The sequence below is a fragment of the Rosa chinensis genome, chromosome 7, assembly GCF_002994745.2.
Source record: "Rosa chinensis cultivar Old Blush chromosome 7, RchiOBHm-V2, whole genome shotgun sequence".
Lineage (NCBI taxonomy): Eukaryota > Viridiplantae > Streptophyta > Magnoliopsida > Rosales > Rosaceae > Rosa > Rosa chinensis.
The window spans coordinates 64,358,124-64,376,413 of record NC_037094.1 but is presented as its reverse complement, the minus strand read 5'-3'; the positions used below and the strand labels follow the sequence as shown (position 1 = coordinate 64,376,413).

Here is an 18,290-nt window from a genome sequence, read left to right as displayed (position 1 = left end):
AAATGAAGCAGCGAGCTGCAACATTGACATTGCGATTTTTACTGAAGGTTGTGCTCTTTATTTAGCATTTCCCATTAAAAGGTCTCAATCTAAATAAACATGTCATAAGTTAAATGAAGATTAAGGCAAAGCTTAGCTTGGTCGGCCATTCATGTTCAAATTCACAAGCTAATAAGACTAAAATCATTATGATCTCTTTGAAATATATAAGATCGAGCGATGTCGTAATTAAGCTTGACTATATCCATTGTGAAGCAAGCCATGCAAACAATGACGAAAGAATCTTCTTGAGTACATGGATCGTATTCTCTGACAAATGAAGCAGCGAGCGGCAACATTGACGTTGCAATTTTTATCTGAAGGTTGCGCTCTTTATTTAGCGTGTCCCATGCATTAAAACTTCATCATATGTTAACTCTAAACTTTATCTGAAGGTTGCGCTCTTTATTTTGTGTATATATAGCCAGCCAGAGCCAGCCTCATTACGTTCAACTCTATGTAAGAAACAGAATGGGAAAATCTCCTTGTTGTGATGAACCTGGACTCAAGAAAGGGCCCTGGACTCCCGAAGAGGATGAAAAGCTTGTGCAGTACATCCAACAACACGGTCATGGAAGCTGGCGAGCTCTTCCCAAGCTTGCAGGTTTGCCTTCAATTTGTTCCATCCATAAGGATTGTTGGTTTACCACTATGCTCAAAAAGATCTCTAACATGTTGTAGTTACTAAGTTATAAGCTTGGACGATCTACTACTCGCATACCGTGATAAGATTTGATTTTTGGGTTACCACGTACTATTTCCAAGAACTAGATGAATATTTTCTCTTAATATTGTAGGTCTCAACAGATGTGGCAAGAGCTGTAGGTTGAGATGGACAAATTACTTAAGACCTGATATAAAAAGAGGCCATTTTTCTCAAGAGGAGGAGCAGACCATTCTACATCTCCATTCCATCCTCGGAAACAAGTATACTTCTTCAACCAATTTCCTCGATCCGATCAGTTTCATTTCTATCTCTATGCTTTGAATATCACAAATTGACTCGTCTTATTTTAACTACAAGATGGTCAGCAATTGCAACACATCTAGACGGACGAACTGACAATGAGATCAAGAATTTCTGGAATACTCATTTGAAGAAAAAACTGATCCAGATGGGGATTGATCCGATGACCCATCAACCCAGAACTGACCTCTTCTCCAACCTCCAGGACCTTTTGCCGCTGCAATTTCAGACGTTGGATCAACTTGCTGCTACAACATTACATGATGCTGCAGAAGCTGTAGCTCAGTTGGTCAAGCTTCAATACCTGCACCAGCAATATGTACTCCAATCACATTTGTTAAACTCTAGTGTTGGCAGTTATGCTCCTCCTCCTATACAAGAAAACCTCCCAGTTTTAAATTCATCCCAACTGGTACTTGAAAATGCTAGCTCATCTTCTCAACCACTCCACTATGGAAGCTCAGTACCCCATCACAACAACCCACAAGTCCCTTTCAGTACTTTTGCAGTCCCTGAAATTGATGAAATGGGTCAATGCACGAACTTTACTTCAATGGTCAGTAGTCTCAGCCAAGCAGAGAAGAACCCACCTGAAATTTATGAATACTCCCCATACTCTTCTAATACTCCTACACCTGTGGCTGATACTTTAATTAACAATCCTGGAGATGCCAGCTGCAGCACTTCAGTAATGGAGGAATAAGTAGTTCTTCTTCTTCCTACTGGCTTGAACTTTTCCTTAAAGAAAACCAAAACCAATTATGATTGAGAACTTTCAGTTACGATTCATTTCATGAATTAGCATTTAGCATATATAGAGAAATACTAGCAAACTTCCCTTTCAGCCATTCTCGATCTTTCTTCTTTCTCATCTAAACTGTTCATTCTCTATATCACAGTTCCACGTACTATTTAATTGTTATTAGATCACAGTTCCACAGTGGAGGTTTCGTCATCAGAATCTTACTATACTATTACCAAACCTGTGTATTCAATCAATAAACGTTTATTGTTTTAAAGGGTGATGTACATCATGAAACTATTATATTATAGGATGAGAAAGAGAAAAGAGTAAGACAGTAAGTTGGTGGGAAAGACTAGCTACTAGCATTCCCCTTGCATATTTGCCTCGGTATAGATATGTGTAATGGAATAGCACATGTACGTTTATACACATATCACTTATGTATGTTTACACATTATATATGTACATTAATTTGGTATACAAGTTTCATGATTATTAAGTTCGATCTATGATATCTGAATGGGTGAGGCTATTGCCACCCTACTAACTACTTTGTTCACCCTACAACTTTCTGATTTATTAAAAGGCTAAAATACTTTAATATAAAATTACAATAAAAGACAATCTCTTATTAAAACACGTTCTTAATATTTCCATTCATCGTTAAACCCTAACTCTTTATTTTTTTTCATCATCTACAATTGTTCTTATGCTATAGTAACAAGCTTTATGCCTCAAAATGTATCAAATTAACGCGCTAATGGAGTCTGAAAACACCTACTTGGATCCTGAAAATGAGGTAATCTTGTTGTCTGAAAACACCATATGGTTTGAAATTTAAAAAATAATGTGGGGTGAGAAAAGAAAGTAGGATGAACAAAGTAGACTTGAAATTTAAAAAATATATGTAGGGTGAGAAAAGAAAGTAGGGTGAACAAAATAGTTAGTAGGGTGGCTTGAAAAGGGTATTTTGGGTACTGCAAATGGGTGAACAAAGTAAACTACAAATTAAAAAAAATAAATGTAGGGTGAGAAGAGAAAGTAGGGTGAACAAAATAGTTAATAGGGTAGCAATAGCCGCACCCTATCTGAATTTATAACCCTCCAAATATTTTCCTCATACTAACACATTAATAATCATAGCATAAGGTTTGGTTAATTGATGTGATGAAAAACATAATCCTAGCTCCAAAGTTCAAGCACTAAATAAATGGCAGCTGATGGCTTTGAATCTTTGATAGAGTGCGACATAATATGTTCGCCAAAATGTGGTCTTTCTCATTTCCGAAGAAAGTTACTTTTAGGGCTTATCTTCTATCATAGTTATGGGCATGAAAATTTTTATGAACAAAACAACAAAAATTAGATGGCAGTGTTTCTCCCTTTTCTACTTCTAGTCTGAAAATGTAGTGTTTTTATTGGAGTTTGTGTACATTGTACAATTCTCAAATGAGTACTAATATTAATATATTAAAAACAAACATTATGATATTGTAGACAACAATAAACCAGAAATAGAGAAATTAATAAAATATAAAAATAAATCGAAGACATGTATTTAAAAGTAAGGTTGGACATAAACCGAACCAGGGGTCCAAAATAAACCGAATCGGGCCACAAAAAGGGATCAGATATTGAACTAGATGAAGTAGAGAAAAAAAAACTTTAATTTTCTAAATCAGACCGTTTCCATCGACGTATGGACTGACCATAAAAAAATCGAACCAGAATAGTTATATTATAATTAAAATGTGATTAATTTTATTTGTGGTCAATTCTTGATTGGTTGAAACCTATCACACCATGATCATTCACACTAAGAGAAAACTCTAAACTTATGCGCCAAAAATCACTCTCTCATTCTCTGTTTCTCTTCTCTCATCTCTCTCTCAACTCTCTTTTTCTCTCTTTCTAAATAAAAATTGGATCCACGTAAACATCTCTTCTCAAATCGATCTCTCATCTTTGATTTCATTTCCCGGCTTCATCTTTGGTCTCTAAGATGGACTCGATATGTCTCTGGGTTTCGAAATTGGGGTTTTTCAAAAATTTGATTTCAAAATTTTGATTTCTAGTTTTGATTTTAGGTTTGGGGTTTTAGGAAGAAAAAAAAGTTTGATTCCATTTTCAACTTTGATTTCAAATTGGTTTTGGTTGTTGGGGGATTTTGATTTCAAATTAGGGCTTCAATTTTTCATTATGGATTTCGAATTAGGGTTTCGATTTTTGGGTTGGGACTTTATAAAGACCGTTTTGATTTCATTTTCAATTTGGATTTCAAAGGGGTTTCTCATTTTTGTTCTTAGTCAAGTTAAGGTTCTGAGTTGTCAAAATACCAATTTCGAATTAGGGTTCTAAACTTTCATAATTGGGTTTTTTAGATGAGAGATTTGATTTCATTTAACTTGGGTTTTCAAACTAAAGTTTCTATTCTTGTATTGGGGTTTCCGATTTAGGATTTTTCTATTTCATCTGTTATAATTAGTGCAGCTTTTCTTGTTTTCACTTTCAGTTTATGTATGAAAGAAGCATCACAAACTCCCAATCTGACACTAATTGAGTTTATCATCGGAACAACACTAACTACTACCAGTAAGGCTGCTGCACCACATCTCATTCCCCCCCTCCCCCCTCTTATCTTCAATCTGAAGCGGCTGCGCAACCTCCTTCTCTAACCAATGAAGCAGAATATGTGAAGAGGAAGAATCAGTCTATAACATGGAACCATTACTTGAGGATGACAAATTTGGATAATTCGAAGATGGCGAAATCAAGAGCAAAGTGGAAGTACTGCAACTCCAAAGAAAATGGGGATGACATTGATGAGAACTCATATGATGTACCAGTGAAAGAAGTGCCTGATATATATCCCAGCTAAAAGGCAAAGGTATCTGGCTTTCGATAATGCTATGAGTGGTAATAAATTAGTAACTGTTACTTTCATTAAAGACAATTGTAGAAGAGCATGTGTTAGGATGATTGTGAGGGACGACCTGCCCTTTAGTCATGTAGAGGGCAGGGCTTTATAAAGCTCATTAAAATAGCTCAGCCAAAGTTCAATCCTCTTTCTTGTAGGAAAATTTCTAGAGATATCTGGGATCTCTACCAATTTGAGAAGATCAGAGAGTTTTTAGCAAGGAACAATCTAAGAGTTTCTCTTACCACTATACTTGGACTTTGGTCCAGAATACCAATTTCCTAGTCTTAACTACCCGTTTCATAGATAATAAGACTTGGAATTTGCACAAAAGAATTTTAAACTTCACTATTATTTCAAATCAAGGGAAAGACAATAGAAAAATTGGTCGAGTCATGTTTGATTAACTGGCGTATTGAGAACGTTTTTACTATTATAGTTGACAAATGCTTCGACTCATCAATTTTCCATAGATTACATGAAGGAGAAGATTGGAAATTGGAAGCAGTTAGTGTTAGGTGGGAGTTTTTTGCGTGTTAGGTGTTGCTGTCATATTTTGAATCTGATTGCGAGGCATGGGATGGAGAAGATTGATTATTCCATCAATGTAATTAGGAACTATGTTAAGTTCATTAGAAGTTCACCGACCCCGCCAGCGAAACCAGTAACCCGACCCGGCATTTTCTCCGCCGTCCGGCGTCCTCCAGCGGTGAAACTTGCACCACCCAGCTCAGACTTTTCTCCTTTTCTTCCCCTAGCCACTGGTTTGCTCTGAGGTGCACCAAAAGTGGCTGATCAAACGGCTGATTTCATGGTGGCGCTAACCCTAACCTAGTTTCCTCCTCCAGCAACAGCGGCGGCTAAAACTCATTCTGTGACGCTCTCCTCCTCCTGATCACAACCATACAAATCTTGAAGATCGATTCAAAGTGTGGAGTGAGAAATTATGGTTTGAAGTTCAACAGTTAACATTTTTCGGGCTCGATCTAGGCTAAACTAGTTATGAAAGTTGTTCCTCGTGTTATGATCTCCAAGTTCGGTGGAGTTGATTTTCATGCTTTTGAAGTCGGCCCTGCAGCATGTGGGCTTCATGTGGCAGCGTGTGGTAGTGCGTCTGGCCATTCCAGAGGCAGTTCCTTGCTCTATTAGACTCCATTTGTCGATACGAACGTGTGGGTATGTTTACTTTTGTGTTTTTCTTGAGTTTTGGTTGAGTTGGGTTCATTACAGTTTCGGTTTGTTCGGTTTTCAATACGTGGATCGTCCTCTTATTTGGGTGGTTTGATCCTAGAAGTGTTTTGGAGGCCTTAGGTGGTCTCTGATGGGGTTTCATCTCAACTGACGTATCATTCGGTTTATAGTTCACGTGTTTTGAACTTTAAAATGATTGTGTGCTTTGTGTTGTATTGAGTGTGACCTTGATGTGATTAGGTGATTGACAGAATTATGTGAGCGGAGTTTGGATGATTTTGTGCTTATCTTGGTTTTTGTGTGAAGACGCAGTGAGATATAGAGGGTGAGTAAATCTCACATTGTTTTAGGTGATAAATTAGTTGAGTGATAGTTAGTAGAATGAATTATTAGCAGTAAAATCATATATGTCGCAAAGTAAATATTTGGTTTAAATTATATGAATTAGATCATCAACGGTTTATGGGTAAGTAAAAACAAAGATTTGTTACAAATGATTTTCGGTTTGAGTAGACTGTGAAATATAGTTAGAATTGTTTGGTGAAGTGAAAAACATTGTTTTGTGTGATTTTATCATTATTGGGTTGAGAGGAGATTTTGAAGAAAATAAATGAATTTGAAAAGGAAAAATGACGGTGTTGTTAGATTTATGTTTTGAAATGAATATGTACGATTTGTGAAAATGTTGAGGTGTGAAAATAATATTTAGAAAATGTTTTGTTATGATTTTGAGGTTGTTGGAGATAAGGAAATAGTAATTGAGACGATCAGTTTTATTGTGTTATTGAGATTTGGGATTGCATTTTGTGTTGTATGATTTTTTTTTATCAAGAAGAACTTCATTAATAATGAATTGCTTACAACGAGTTTTAGGAAACATGTCTTACACAGAAATGGCCACTAGACTTCACACTGGAACTCTAAAATGATTGACTCAAGGGGCCAAAAAGGCCCCGACTCCAAACTTGCACTACAACTATATGGCAAAGACAACAAGCGTAGAAGCAGTGATGCCTTGACATCTTATCTCTCGTCCAGCCAATAAGAACCCTGAACTAGACAACTCACTTGTGTAAACACTAACTCGCCACCCAGAGTGATTAAATAAATAGTATGGTGTAGTAGGACCTGTGTGGCGGAACCAGTGTGGCAATCTGTATAACAATTATTATGAAAAGGATATGGATTATTATTGAGTGATTGATGTTGGAAATTGTTGATGTGGAGCTTGGTGTTATCAGTAGATGGAAGCGTATTGATTTTCTTATTCATTCTTATTAATGAATTGTTTGTTTTCTTTCGTAATCTCCTGAACTACACTATATGCAAGGATTACTGTTTTTCTAAATTGATTGGTTTTAATGTAATCTCCTGAACTAATTTTCTATGCATGGATTACTATGATTTGCTTGATATGCTTTTGATGTGATCTCCTGAACTAATTCATATGCAGGGATCACTTTTTACTTGAGTTTGATTGTTTAGTTGGACCTTTGCAAAATTAAATGCATCAGTTGAGAGTTAGAGCTGTGGGTTTTAGTTTTGAGTTAACGTATGTGAGCATGATATTGTAGGACATGAACTTGATGTTTGTGGTGATAATTGCATATCGATTTTCTGGGTTGAGATGGTTTAAGCATGTGTTATGTTGGTTGTTTGGAGTTTACTCACACGAGCTTCCATAAGCTTACCGGGTTTGTTATTTCAACTCGGTGCACTATTCAATAGTATATGGGTCTATCCTGCAGGTTAGGGTGAACATGATGGAGCTGTGGTCCCTTGCCGTTGCAGTCATGAGTTTAGGAACTTAATTGTTGTACGCACTTGTTAGTCTTCCGCTGTGTAGTGAGTGGGGTGGGGCTGTTTACTTATTAAATGGCTATTCAGTTTAGTTTGTAAACTTGGTGTAATGTAATATAAGACTCTAAAGAATGAGTATGTATTGATATTGTGAGTTCTGGACATCTTTACTTGCTATTCTTTAAAGAAAATTTTTCCTAGTGTTTTATATTGATGTTTGAACCATCACGCTCGGAGTTTTGTGATTGTTATTTGTTTATAATTTGTGCTTGAAAATCGGGCCGTGACAGAAGTAAAAGGGTGAGGTCACCTAGAAATGAGGATTGGGAGAAGGGTGCTAGATTGGAGAAGTTCCTCAAGATTTTTTATGAGGCAACTTTGCAATTTAATGGCACTAAGGTGGTAACTACAAACCAGCCCTTGCTGTAGATGTGTAACATCTTCGAAGAATTAGAAAAATGTACCATAAGTTCAAATCCTTTGATGGTTAGCTCATGGACCTCAATGAATAGAAAAATTGACAAGTACTGGTTGAATATAGAGGACATGAACCAAATATTGCAGCTTGCAATTGTATTGGATCCAAGATAAGAGTTATTATGTCTTGAGTTTTTTTTTTCCTAAGCTTTAGCAAGACAACAGCATGGTACTAGTGATGGTAGATGAAGTGAAGAGTCACTTCTTGCAATTGTACTTTGAGTATGCTGATTCTGACCTTGTAGCTGCATAAGCCTCAATTGATCTAACACAACCTCGTGTTGATAATTCCACTTCTGATCCAGGAGAGGAGGACAGTCATGTTGCAACAATGAATCAGTTCTTGAAACTTAGGTAGGAGAAAGATATGGTTGAGATAAGGAATGAAGTCCTCAAGTACTTGCTTTGAAGCTATTATAGACCATAACAACAAAAATTTCAAACTTTTAGATTGGTGGAAGAAGAATGCTGCTAAGTATCCGATTTTGTCAAAAATTGCAAAGGAAGTCTTTGTTGTTCCAGCTTCAACAACGGCTTTATAGCCTGCTTTAAGCGTTGGCAAAAAGGTTGCTGACCCATTTAGAGCTTTATTAACTCCTAGAATGGTTGAGAGGCTGGTTTGTCTCAATGATTAGTTAAGGGGTAGTGCTTTTAGTGAGTTCAAAGAGCCTACTAAGGTTGAGATGGAGCTTTATAGTAAACTTGGAAAGCTTGAGTCAAGTAACTGCCCTTATTTCATTTTTTTACCATATTGAATGAACAGTTGATTTGTGACTCTGTTCAGTTTGCTATGTGTTATCATTTTATCAAAGTTTGTGACTTTGTTCTTTTTTTTTTTTTTTTTTTTGAACTATAACATATTCCTCAGGTTTCTGATAATGAGGAGTGAAGTGAAAGCATGTTGGACAATTGAAAACTGATGGAAGTTTGCTGCTGGAAGCCTAGAAGACTCTATGTTTTGCTGCTACTGGAAGGGCTAGTTTGAGATTGTTGTGACTTTGAAAAAAAAATTGTTGCTGCTGTGTTGTGAGAATAATCAGCCGTGAATTAAAACAGTTGCGTGTTTGGTAAATAATATTTTGGAAAAATGATCATTTACCCAATTTTGGGGTTAATTAACCCCACTTATCCAAACACTCTAAGAGATTGCCCACTTACACAATATTTTATATATTTTTTGCCCTAATATCCAATTAAGTATTTTTTTTTTATTACTTTTTTATTTATTTTTAGGACAATTTTTCCCTCTCCTTCTTTGTCACTTGGAGAGAAAAGTCATCGGAGACCTTGCTGGACTCCGGTGACCAGCGCCAGACTCAAGTGACCAGAGGCGGGCCGCAGACTCCGGTGACTGGCGGCCGACTACGGACTCTGGTGACCTGAATCCGGGACCAGTGGCAGGATTCCGACTTCCGATTTTATTGCCTCCTAGTAATACCCAATAATCATATTATTGTCCCCCAATAAACATATTATTTCCCCCAGTACTCTTTTTATTGCCTCCCAATAATCATATTATTGCTCATAATAATCATATTAGTGCCCTCCAATAATCATATTATTACTCTCCAATAAACATATTATTTATCTCCAATGAACTGCATAAACTTCCAAAACCAAAATGAATACACTACAGGCACAATTGATCAATTTATATGTTCAATTCTACATGTTTACTTTTTTTTTCCTTCCCCATTCTCGGAGCTCACAGTTTATAAAAAAAAAAATTGGGCACCCAGAAAATGCTCTTGACACCCACTGGAGTATGAGACCGACTCGTTTTTTCGCCGTGCTTCAGAGTTCTGACTTCAAGATTGTCTACTCGCCCAGCGGCGGTTTAGAGGTCATGACCAGATTGGGCAGTGAAAGATGCGACCGGCTTGGGTTGGAGGACTGGGAGACCACGCAATCCGAGATGACAGAGTCTCTAGGTCAAGACCAGTCGCTGCTCCAGTGGATCTCAGGCGACGTGGACAATGCGTCTAATACCTAGCTACAAATCGGCGGCGTCGAGTTCAAGAAGAAGGCTCTGGAGTCTTTGCTTCAGCATCTCGAAGACAACGACAAGGCCGCGACCCTCGTCTTCATTTTCCACCTCCGCCATCTCGCCCCTCTCCACCGCAAGCGACGAGTCGCGCAAGGTGGTGTTCGAAGAAAAGCGTTTAGGCCCGTTTCGGAAAACAACTGGGCTGTTTTGGCATACGGCAGCGTTTCGGTCTTCATCACTCCGACGACGCAGACCCACTCGGTCGGCTCCTCCTCCATTTGCCGCTTCTTCTGGAAATATGACGTCGCGCCTGAGATTCTTGCTCTCTGTCATCATTTTAGGTGTGTGTGTGTGTGTGTGTGTGTGAGAGAGAGAGAAAGAGAGAGAGAGAGAGAGAGAGAGAGAGAGAGAGAGAGAGAGAGACTCTAAGAGGAGTCAACAGAGAGAATATGACAGGAGAGTAGTTTGTTAATTAAAATGAGGGTCAAATTGTCATTGTCATTTAAATTGGGGAAATGGGATTAAAAACTCCTTGGTGGAGTAAGACCATCTCCAACCGAAAGGGCTAAATTTTAGCCTTAAAATATATATATATATATATAGGATTCTTGACCAAAAGCCCCAAAATGAGCAAAAATTAACCCACTTACCCCAGCAACAGATTTTAATTCCCACTAACCCAATTTGAACTAAAATAACAATTTTACCCTCCATCTAATTAATGAATTACATCCATATGCCATCAATTTTCTCTCCTCTCTCCCTATCCCTCTGCGATCTGCAGTCTCTCTCTCTCTCTCTCTCTCTCTCTCTCTCTCTCTCTCTCTCTCTCTCTCTCTCTCTCTCTCTCTCTCTCTCATCCCTCTCCGATCTGCTTTCTCTCACCTCCGTCGTCATTTTCAAATTCTGCCGCTGGTCTCACCAGGCTCGCAACGTCACCGGAATGGGTTGGGTCGTCGCGGAGGCCAGGAGATTTTGTTGGATCCAATTTTGGAGATCGTCTCCGAGCGCCGGTTATGGACATCCTCTCCGAGCGCCTCCGCCTCTGCTTCACCACCTGCGACACCGTCAACTGCACCGACTCCCTTTTTGACAATCTCAATGCCGGCCATGGAGCCGAGGACCACAAGAAGGACCACCACCACAAAATCATCACCAGCGACTCTTATGCTAGAGACGTCGGTGCCGACCCGACCCGGTCAGGGCTTCGCCTTGTTGGAATTCGGATCTTCATGGTTGGTTCCTTATATTCGAGTCCAGTTTGGCAGGTTTGGCACAGTTTCGACTGCAACAAAAATGGAGAAGATGACATGGGTGCCCAGAGCTTTTCTCTAGGTGCCCAGATCAATTTATTTGTTTTTTTTTTTTTTTTCATAAAATGGTGCAGAATTCCTAGAAAGAAAGAAAAAATGAAGGAAAAAAATGTTCTATTGGGGCAATAGAAGTCTGTTAAAGCTATTGGGGGGCAATAGACTTTTTGAATTGATGTAATGTTCTCATTTTTTTCTTTAATCAAAGTTTTATTTATCTAAATCTAAGAAGATTAGTTCCTATTCTGGTGACTGAAAGTTCTATTGGGGGGCAATACATGGCTGATAGTCGTCTATTAGGGGGCAATAGACCTCTATTGGGGGGCAATAGATGTTTTGAATTGATGTAATCTCCTCGTTTTTTTCTTTAATCAAAGTTTTATTTGTGTAGTTTTAGGAAGATTAATTACTATTTCGGTAATCTAAACGTCTATTGGGGGGCAATAGACGTCTACTGGGGAGCAATACATGGCTGATAGTCGTATATTGGGGGCCAATAGACGGCTATTAGGGCGCAATAGACTATTGGGGCAATAGACGTCTATTGGGGGCAATAGACGTCTATTACCCCTCTATTAGGGGGCAATAGATGTCTATTGGGGGCAAAAAAACTTTCCGGTGAGATTTTCAGCAAGTTCTAGTGGGTGGCAGCCGGTGACCGGATTCCTGCGAAAGTTGGCGGGATTCCGGCGATTGGTGACCGGATTCCGGCGGCTGGTGACTGGATTCTGGCGGCAGGTGACAGGATTCCGGCAGCCGGATTCCGGAGCCGGTGACGGGCTCCGGCGAAGTCTCCCCTGGTTTCTCTCTCTTCTATTTTTTTTCTCTTTCTCTCTAAGTAACAAGGGGATGAGGGTAAAATGGTATTAAAAAAAATTAAAAACAAAAAAAAAGGTATTAGGGAAGACTCCCTTAGAGTGTATTGGGTAAGAGAGAATTAAAAAAACTTAATGGGGTAAGTGGGGAAAAAATCCCTAGAAATTGGGTAAATGGACAAAACCCCACATATATATATATAACCTTGCTCAGGTGAGGATATTTGCACCTAAGAAAAACGTACGGATTTCCCATTTTTACCCACTTTCCGATCATATTTTCACATCTTAACATTTCAGTTTTTAGATCCTAATGTATAGATCATCTCTACAAAATTTCAACCAATTTGATGATCGTTAAGGCATCCAAAACTGCAATTTACACAAACGAACCGAATCTGTCGAACCGGAACCGTTCGTGTTTATAATGGTAAATTGCAGTTTTGGATGTCTTAACGATCACCAAATTGGCTGAAAATTTGCATAAGTGATATATACATTAGGACCTAAAAACTGAACGGTTAAGATGTGAAAATATGATCGGAAAGTGGGGAAAAACTGGAAGTCCGCACCTTTTGCTTAGGTGCGGATATCCGCAGCCAAGAAGGGCTGTGTGTGTGTGTGTGTGTGTGTTATTATTGTTTATCAGATTCTTACTTATAGTAATTGAAATCATTTTTATGATAAAAAATATTTTTCCGGTTGTACTTTTCAAATTCCATGTGTTGCTTCACAAGCAATATTGTAGATTTTTTATATGATTTCATATATGTGGCATGGGTCATGAATAAAATAAATATTGAAAGTATAACACATGGTAGTAGAAGGATGATGTGAAAAATAAGGTTGAAGTGATATGTATTTACAGTGTAAATTTTTTTAAATCATATGTGTAAAATAAATAAAAAATAAAAAAACCAATGGCTACATGGCGTCAGCAACTAGCATTTGTCAAGTTGACCCCAAATGTGGGCCATTGTAGCTTTGATCCATTTCTTTATAGGGCTAAAAGGCTAACTAAATGACTATTTTTGCCACTTTGGGTTGCTCTTTGCCCCTCAAATTTGGCCCTTTGGCCCTCCTCCTCATGGATTGGACACCATTTGGGTTATTTTTTGGCCCTTTAGCCCTTTCCCTCCATGGGTTGGAGAAGGCCTAAGTGGATAATTTTTAGGCTTAAATTGTGTAAATGGTCAATACCCCTAATATTTTTAAAAGGGCTGTTAGTACATAAAACAACTGCATATTGTGTTTTGATCCACAACAGCTTTTAAAAGCAACCTCTGGGATGCTACTAAAATCTACTGCCAATAACCTATAATTGAGTAAGAAGGCGGGGCATGCTTCTAAAATTTGCTGCCCTCCCCAGTCTAAAACCGATCCTGAGTAAGAAGGCCGATCTAAAAATTTAGGTGACCTGAAGTTTTCAACCCACCCATTCTCTTTCAATTCTCAGACCAAATTTTAGACCAACCGACAACTCCAGGTCAAACTCAATTTAGGCCTAAAACCAAGTCGGGCCGATATACCCCTACTGAGTCTAAAGGATCGTATAGAGCTTCTTAAAAGAGACCGATAGTAATTATGTCATATTCGAGCCATCAATACTCTTGCCTTTTAATATTATTTTTATATGAATATTAGTCAACACTAACTCAAGCTTGTTTAATCAATGGTTTCATATGATATTGTGAGGGTCTCTAAAATTGGTCAAGTAGGTAGATGGTTGTCAGAGCAACATGGAAAAACAAATGTTGCTCCTCCCATTTTTTCCTCAATCTATTTTCACCACCTAATCCCACCACATGGTTGTAAAGAACTAGAAGTTTCTTATGTCATGGCAATTACGTCCAAGAGAGACTTGTATCCAAATAACTACAAAGAGGCAACTAACAATTAAAGATAGGTTCTACATTTTTCTCAAGCTGAAGTCGAGTACTAATCACATTTAGACTAGTTTAACCTATAATGATCATTATCAAAGACGATAGCTGAGGACCGTACTGCTCATAACCAGTTGTAATTCGAGTACACCAATCGGTGTATTATGCGTAAACAAGTCTATCTCCTTCATTCTAGGCCTTGAAACTCTGGGATGCTTCTCTAGGAACTAACTCATCGCCTAGAAAATAAGCACAACGAAAGAAACTATTGCCAACACCTGTCGATGATTCAGCATACTAGCAAATGATAGTCCTTTCTAGTATGCAGTAGATGCTTGGAAAAACATATAAAAAACATAGTTATGATTATTGACTTTGCAGGTGATGAGTAACTGTCACCAGCACACCTCTTAAGTTTTAGCAATGAGAAACTACTGTGGTATATCTTTATCAAGTTTGACAAGCAGTTATGATTACCAACTATTGTTAAACCAGCAAGTCATCACTATAACAGTAAATACAAAATTTGAAGGAAATTTACAACTTCTGCTATAAGGTAGTACCCCCACCATCAGACATGAGAGATGCGACAGCAGCAGCGGCAGTAGGAACAACCCCAGTTGAAATTCCTGGTTTTGACAAATGCAGGAGCCTGAGAAAATCAATTTCAGATGTAAGAATAAATTGTCAAGTCAATATAAATTCAAGACCTGTATCATCCCATAGTGAGTTTGCCTAATCCATTTAAAGAACCAACAGTTTTTAGGTTTATGTAATTTTTATGCTCTGTCCATTTACTGCCTCATCATGTATTGTATGATCAACTAACATGCCAAATTGTGAATGAGATTATAATGAAGGTAAAGGGCATCTAGGCACTACATATGAATTAAAGCTCACCTGGCTATAACTTAGGCGTGGGAAAGCAGAAAATAGAAAAAAATATATAAATAAACTAAACTTACGGTGCAAGATATTCGCAAAATGATGACACTGCCAACGCAACTTCAGTATAAGTTTCAGATGATGCAGGGGCTGTAACTTCAACCAACTGTATCCCGGGAGTTACAGGGACAGCTTCATCTGTATTGTGTAGTTGTGGCATCTTATTAACTGATGACACAGTCACAGTCATCTGTGTACCTCTCTAGAAATGGAACGCAAACCCTACTCTCAGTAACTCATGATCCAACTTGTAGCCAAGTGCATAAAATAAGCGAAGCACATTCTTGCTTGCTTTGCTTTCGATCATAGTTCTTACTAAAACTGAGAGTTGGTCAGCACCTGCACCTCTCATCGCACCCCCCACGAACCTCACAATCCTACAAAATTTAGGATGTAAAATATATGCAATATGTAATCAACTAATCCTATAAAAATAAAAATACATGCGTTGATGAATTTGACAGGGGAGAGATTTTTTGAGCTTTACCATGTAGGTTCAGTTTGTTCAAGATTGCAAATAAGTCGAACCTCAGAAGGTACAGCTCCTAGATAAAGGAAAATCATAACTAGTAAGGGACAGCCAAATCATCTCTTCCGGTGCTATTTAGCAGATATATATAGACGACTCTATCAAAATAATGACACAGTAGCAGGCTCATGTGAGCAATCATTTTAGTGAAAGTAATCATATGTTATTTTTGCTACTTAAAAACAGGAACACATGTACACAAATTCTTAAGAAAGACTCTAACTGTCACATGGATCAATTCAAAGATCACTCAAGGTGAAAAATCTGAACTTGGAGTCATTAAGGAAAAGAACCAAACAAGTAAAAAAGCCAACAGACTGCTGGGAAATTTTGTATTGAACCACACCAAAGAAGGCTTTGAGCTTCTCCTTAATATGAGTCCACAAAGGAGGAAAAATAGCATACTGATTTGCCTAATCGCTACACAGATCAATAGTGTATGAGAAAACAATCTGTACCTAAGTTTGGGCCACTTTTAAGGCATATCTCATGGACCTTCAAAGGTTCTCTGCGAACACCACAAAGACCCTGAAGAAGAATCTCAAGGGCTTCAACATGCTGCAAGACGTAAACCATATGTTAGTTACAACTTCAAATACTCCACGCACAAAGGGGGAACATATAAAATGAGGGAATACGGTTCTTTCAAGGATGTTCCTCCAATTATAAGCAAAATAAAGTCAATAATCATAAAATCTCTGCGCATTTAAAAAACAAAAGTACTAAATAAAATGATCAAATTCAAACTTCTTTCATCACACATTAACCTCAAAAGAATCATTTGTTAACGTGGTAAAGACTTAAAAACCTACGCACCGAAAAGTAATGGCAAGCAAGAGATTCAATCTTTCTCATCTAGCAGCAACACAAAGACAGCTAACCAAAAGGTATCAAATGCCATAAATCGACACTCGAAGAAACTGCATTACAAATTGTAAGTCCAACTGCATTACCTGTGTTTCTAAGATTCCCTAAACCACGCACTCCATCCAAATTTGCTGATACAATCAACCTCACCAAACCCTAATGAGCAATCATACCCAAAAAGACAGAGAATTCAAGATTGTAAATTTCACATCATGGGTCTCTAATGTAATAATTTATAGCATACTAGTAAACTAAAAAGTACCATTCAAATCTCCCAGATAGTGTTTCATCAAAAAAAAATTACAAAACCCTGTAAAAGTTGTAACTTTTAAGGAAATTCAGAATTAAAGGTCGAAACTTTAAATCAAAACAACCCTAGAAAGAGCCAGTTAAGGGACTACACAAACAAGAAGTTAGAACTTACCGAGAGTGAGCTTTGGATTTGGGGCTTACTCTTACAGCCTAAAGCTCTGGTGCCAAGGGAAAAAGGTCTTCCTTATTCTGGGTTTCTGTGAATTCAAGTAGCTTTAGATTATTGCTATGGGCCTCAAAAGTTTTCAAAAGCCCATTGTAATATAAGCCCAAAAAAAGCCCATTTACAGGAATCACACTGCAAAAATTTAGCTGTTTTAAACACTGTTCTATCATTATCAAAGAAAAACACTTTTTTTTGTGTGGTCTAAAGCTGTTTTAACACTTGGGGCATTGGATTCCACTTTCATCCGAACACACGGTCCTGGCCCCTGGGCGTACCTCTTGAATCTTGATTATATACCCTATTATTGGAGCTTCTTTCTGGACGTCCTCCTTGTAAAAACATACACTAGGCCGGTTGGTGAGATAACAAACGAAACTAGATAGACAAGTCCAAAAGTCCTTTTTTCCATTTGAGTGATTGAATCCTTGAAGAATGTGCTAAAATTGTAACTTTAGCAAAATGCATGAGAGAGAAACTTTGGACTTTGTTCACTTCATTAAAATCATTAGGTCATGAAGATGGAATAGTATTAATATAAAAAAAAAAGAAGTTAAAAAGTAATAAATTCAGCAGAGCTCAGAGATGGATTAAGATCTTGATTAGCTAAGAGAAGTGTAGTATGGATGTATACATCTCAAGGTTACATATTAACTTGTGCTAGGGCTGCTGACTCTTGAGGGAGAAGAGCCCCCAGAAATAAATTGCAGGGCCAAGAGGAGATGTGGTCTTGCTTTGTAAACAAGGGAGAGGAGAAAATTATGGTACAAAATAATTGGAGTTTCAGCTTGGACTTTAAAATAATTATTGGCAAGGTTGATCTTTCAACTACAATAGACCCTCAAAGTAAAAGATAAGAATTTGATCAACAATCCAACACATAACCTTTTTGAGTTTTTTTATGTAAGAGGAAGCTCATTAAATTATTGACATACAAACAGAAAATGATTGAGACACCAAATTTCTATCCCAACTGATGTGGCATTAGCCACGTCATTACCAACATGGATTACAAATGCCACATCATTTCCAAATTGTATTATTTGAATTTCTACATTAATTTTTAAATTCATTGAATTTCCACATTCAATTTTCTCTAATTTCTCATTTTCTGGATCTCTTCCTAACGCATTCAAAAAGTAACCCTAGGTTTACAAGCAATAAACCTAAAACAAAGATTCTGGAGTCCACCAGAGATAAAAGAGAAAACTCTCAATTTTGATTGAAAATATGATGAAAGATGGGTTTTGCAGCCGTTTAAGGTTGCTTATATATGAGAAAAGAAACCCTAGGGCGACTAACAATGAAACCCTAAAACCCACGAGTAAAAACAAAACAAATCC

General features: G+C 37.7%; 2 protein-coding genes across 2 annotated transcripts; one reads left to right on the top strand and one right to left on the bottom strand.

The window, feature by feature from the left end:
• The first annotated feature begins 510 nt into the window (after positions 1–510).
• Positions 511–1,709, top strand: LOC112178404 (transcription factor MYB93). The gene is made up of 3 exons (XM_024316554.1): positions 511–643; positions 837–966; positions 1,064–1,709. The coding sequence occupies exons 1-3, from the start codon at positions 511–513 to the stop codon at positions 1,707–1,709; spliced, it is 909 nt and encodes a 302-aa protein (XP_024172322.1).
• Positions 1,710–14,386: 12,677 nt separating this feature from the next.
• On the bottom strand, positions 14,387–16,504 carry LOC112179149 (mediator of RNA polymerase II transcription subunit 18). The gene is given in 5 exon segments (XM_024317486.2): positions 14,387–14,783; positions 15,097–15,453; positions 15,564–15,621; positions 16,064–16,163; positions 16,422–16,504. Coding segments are annotated over 5 exon segments (657 nt in total). The 5' UTR covers positions 16,461–16,504; the 3' UTR covers positions 14,387–14,680.
• Between the last annotated feature and the right edge of the window lie 1,786 nt (positions 16,505–18,290).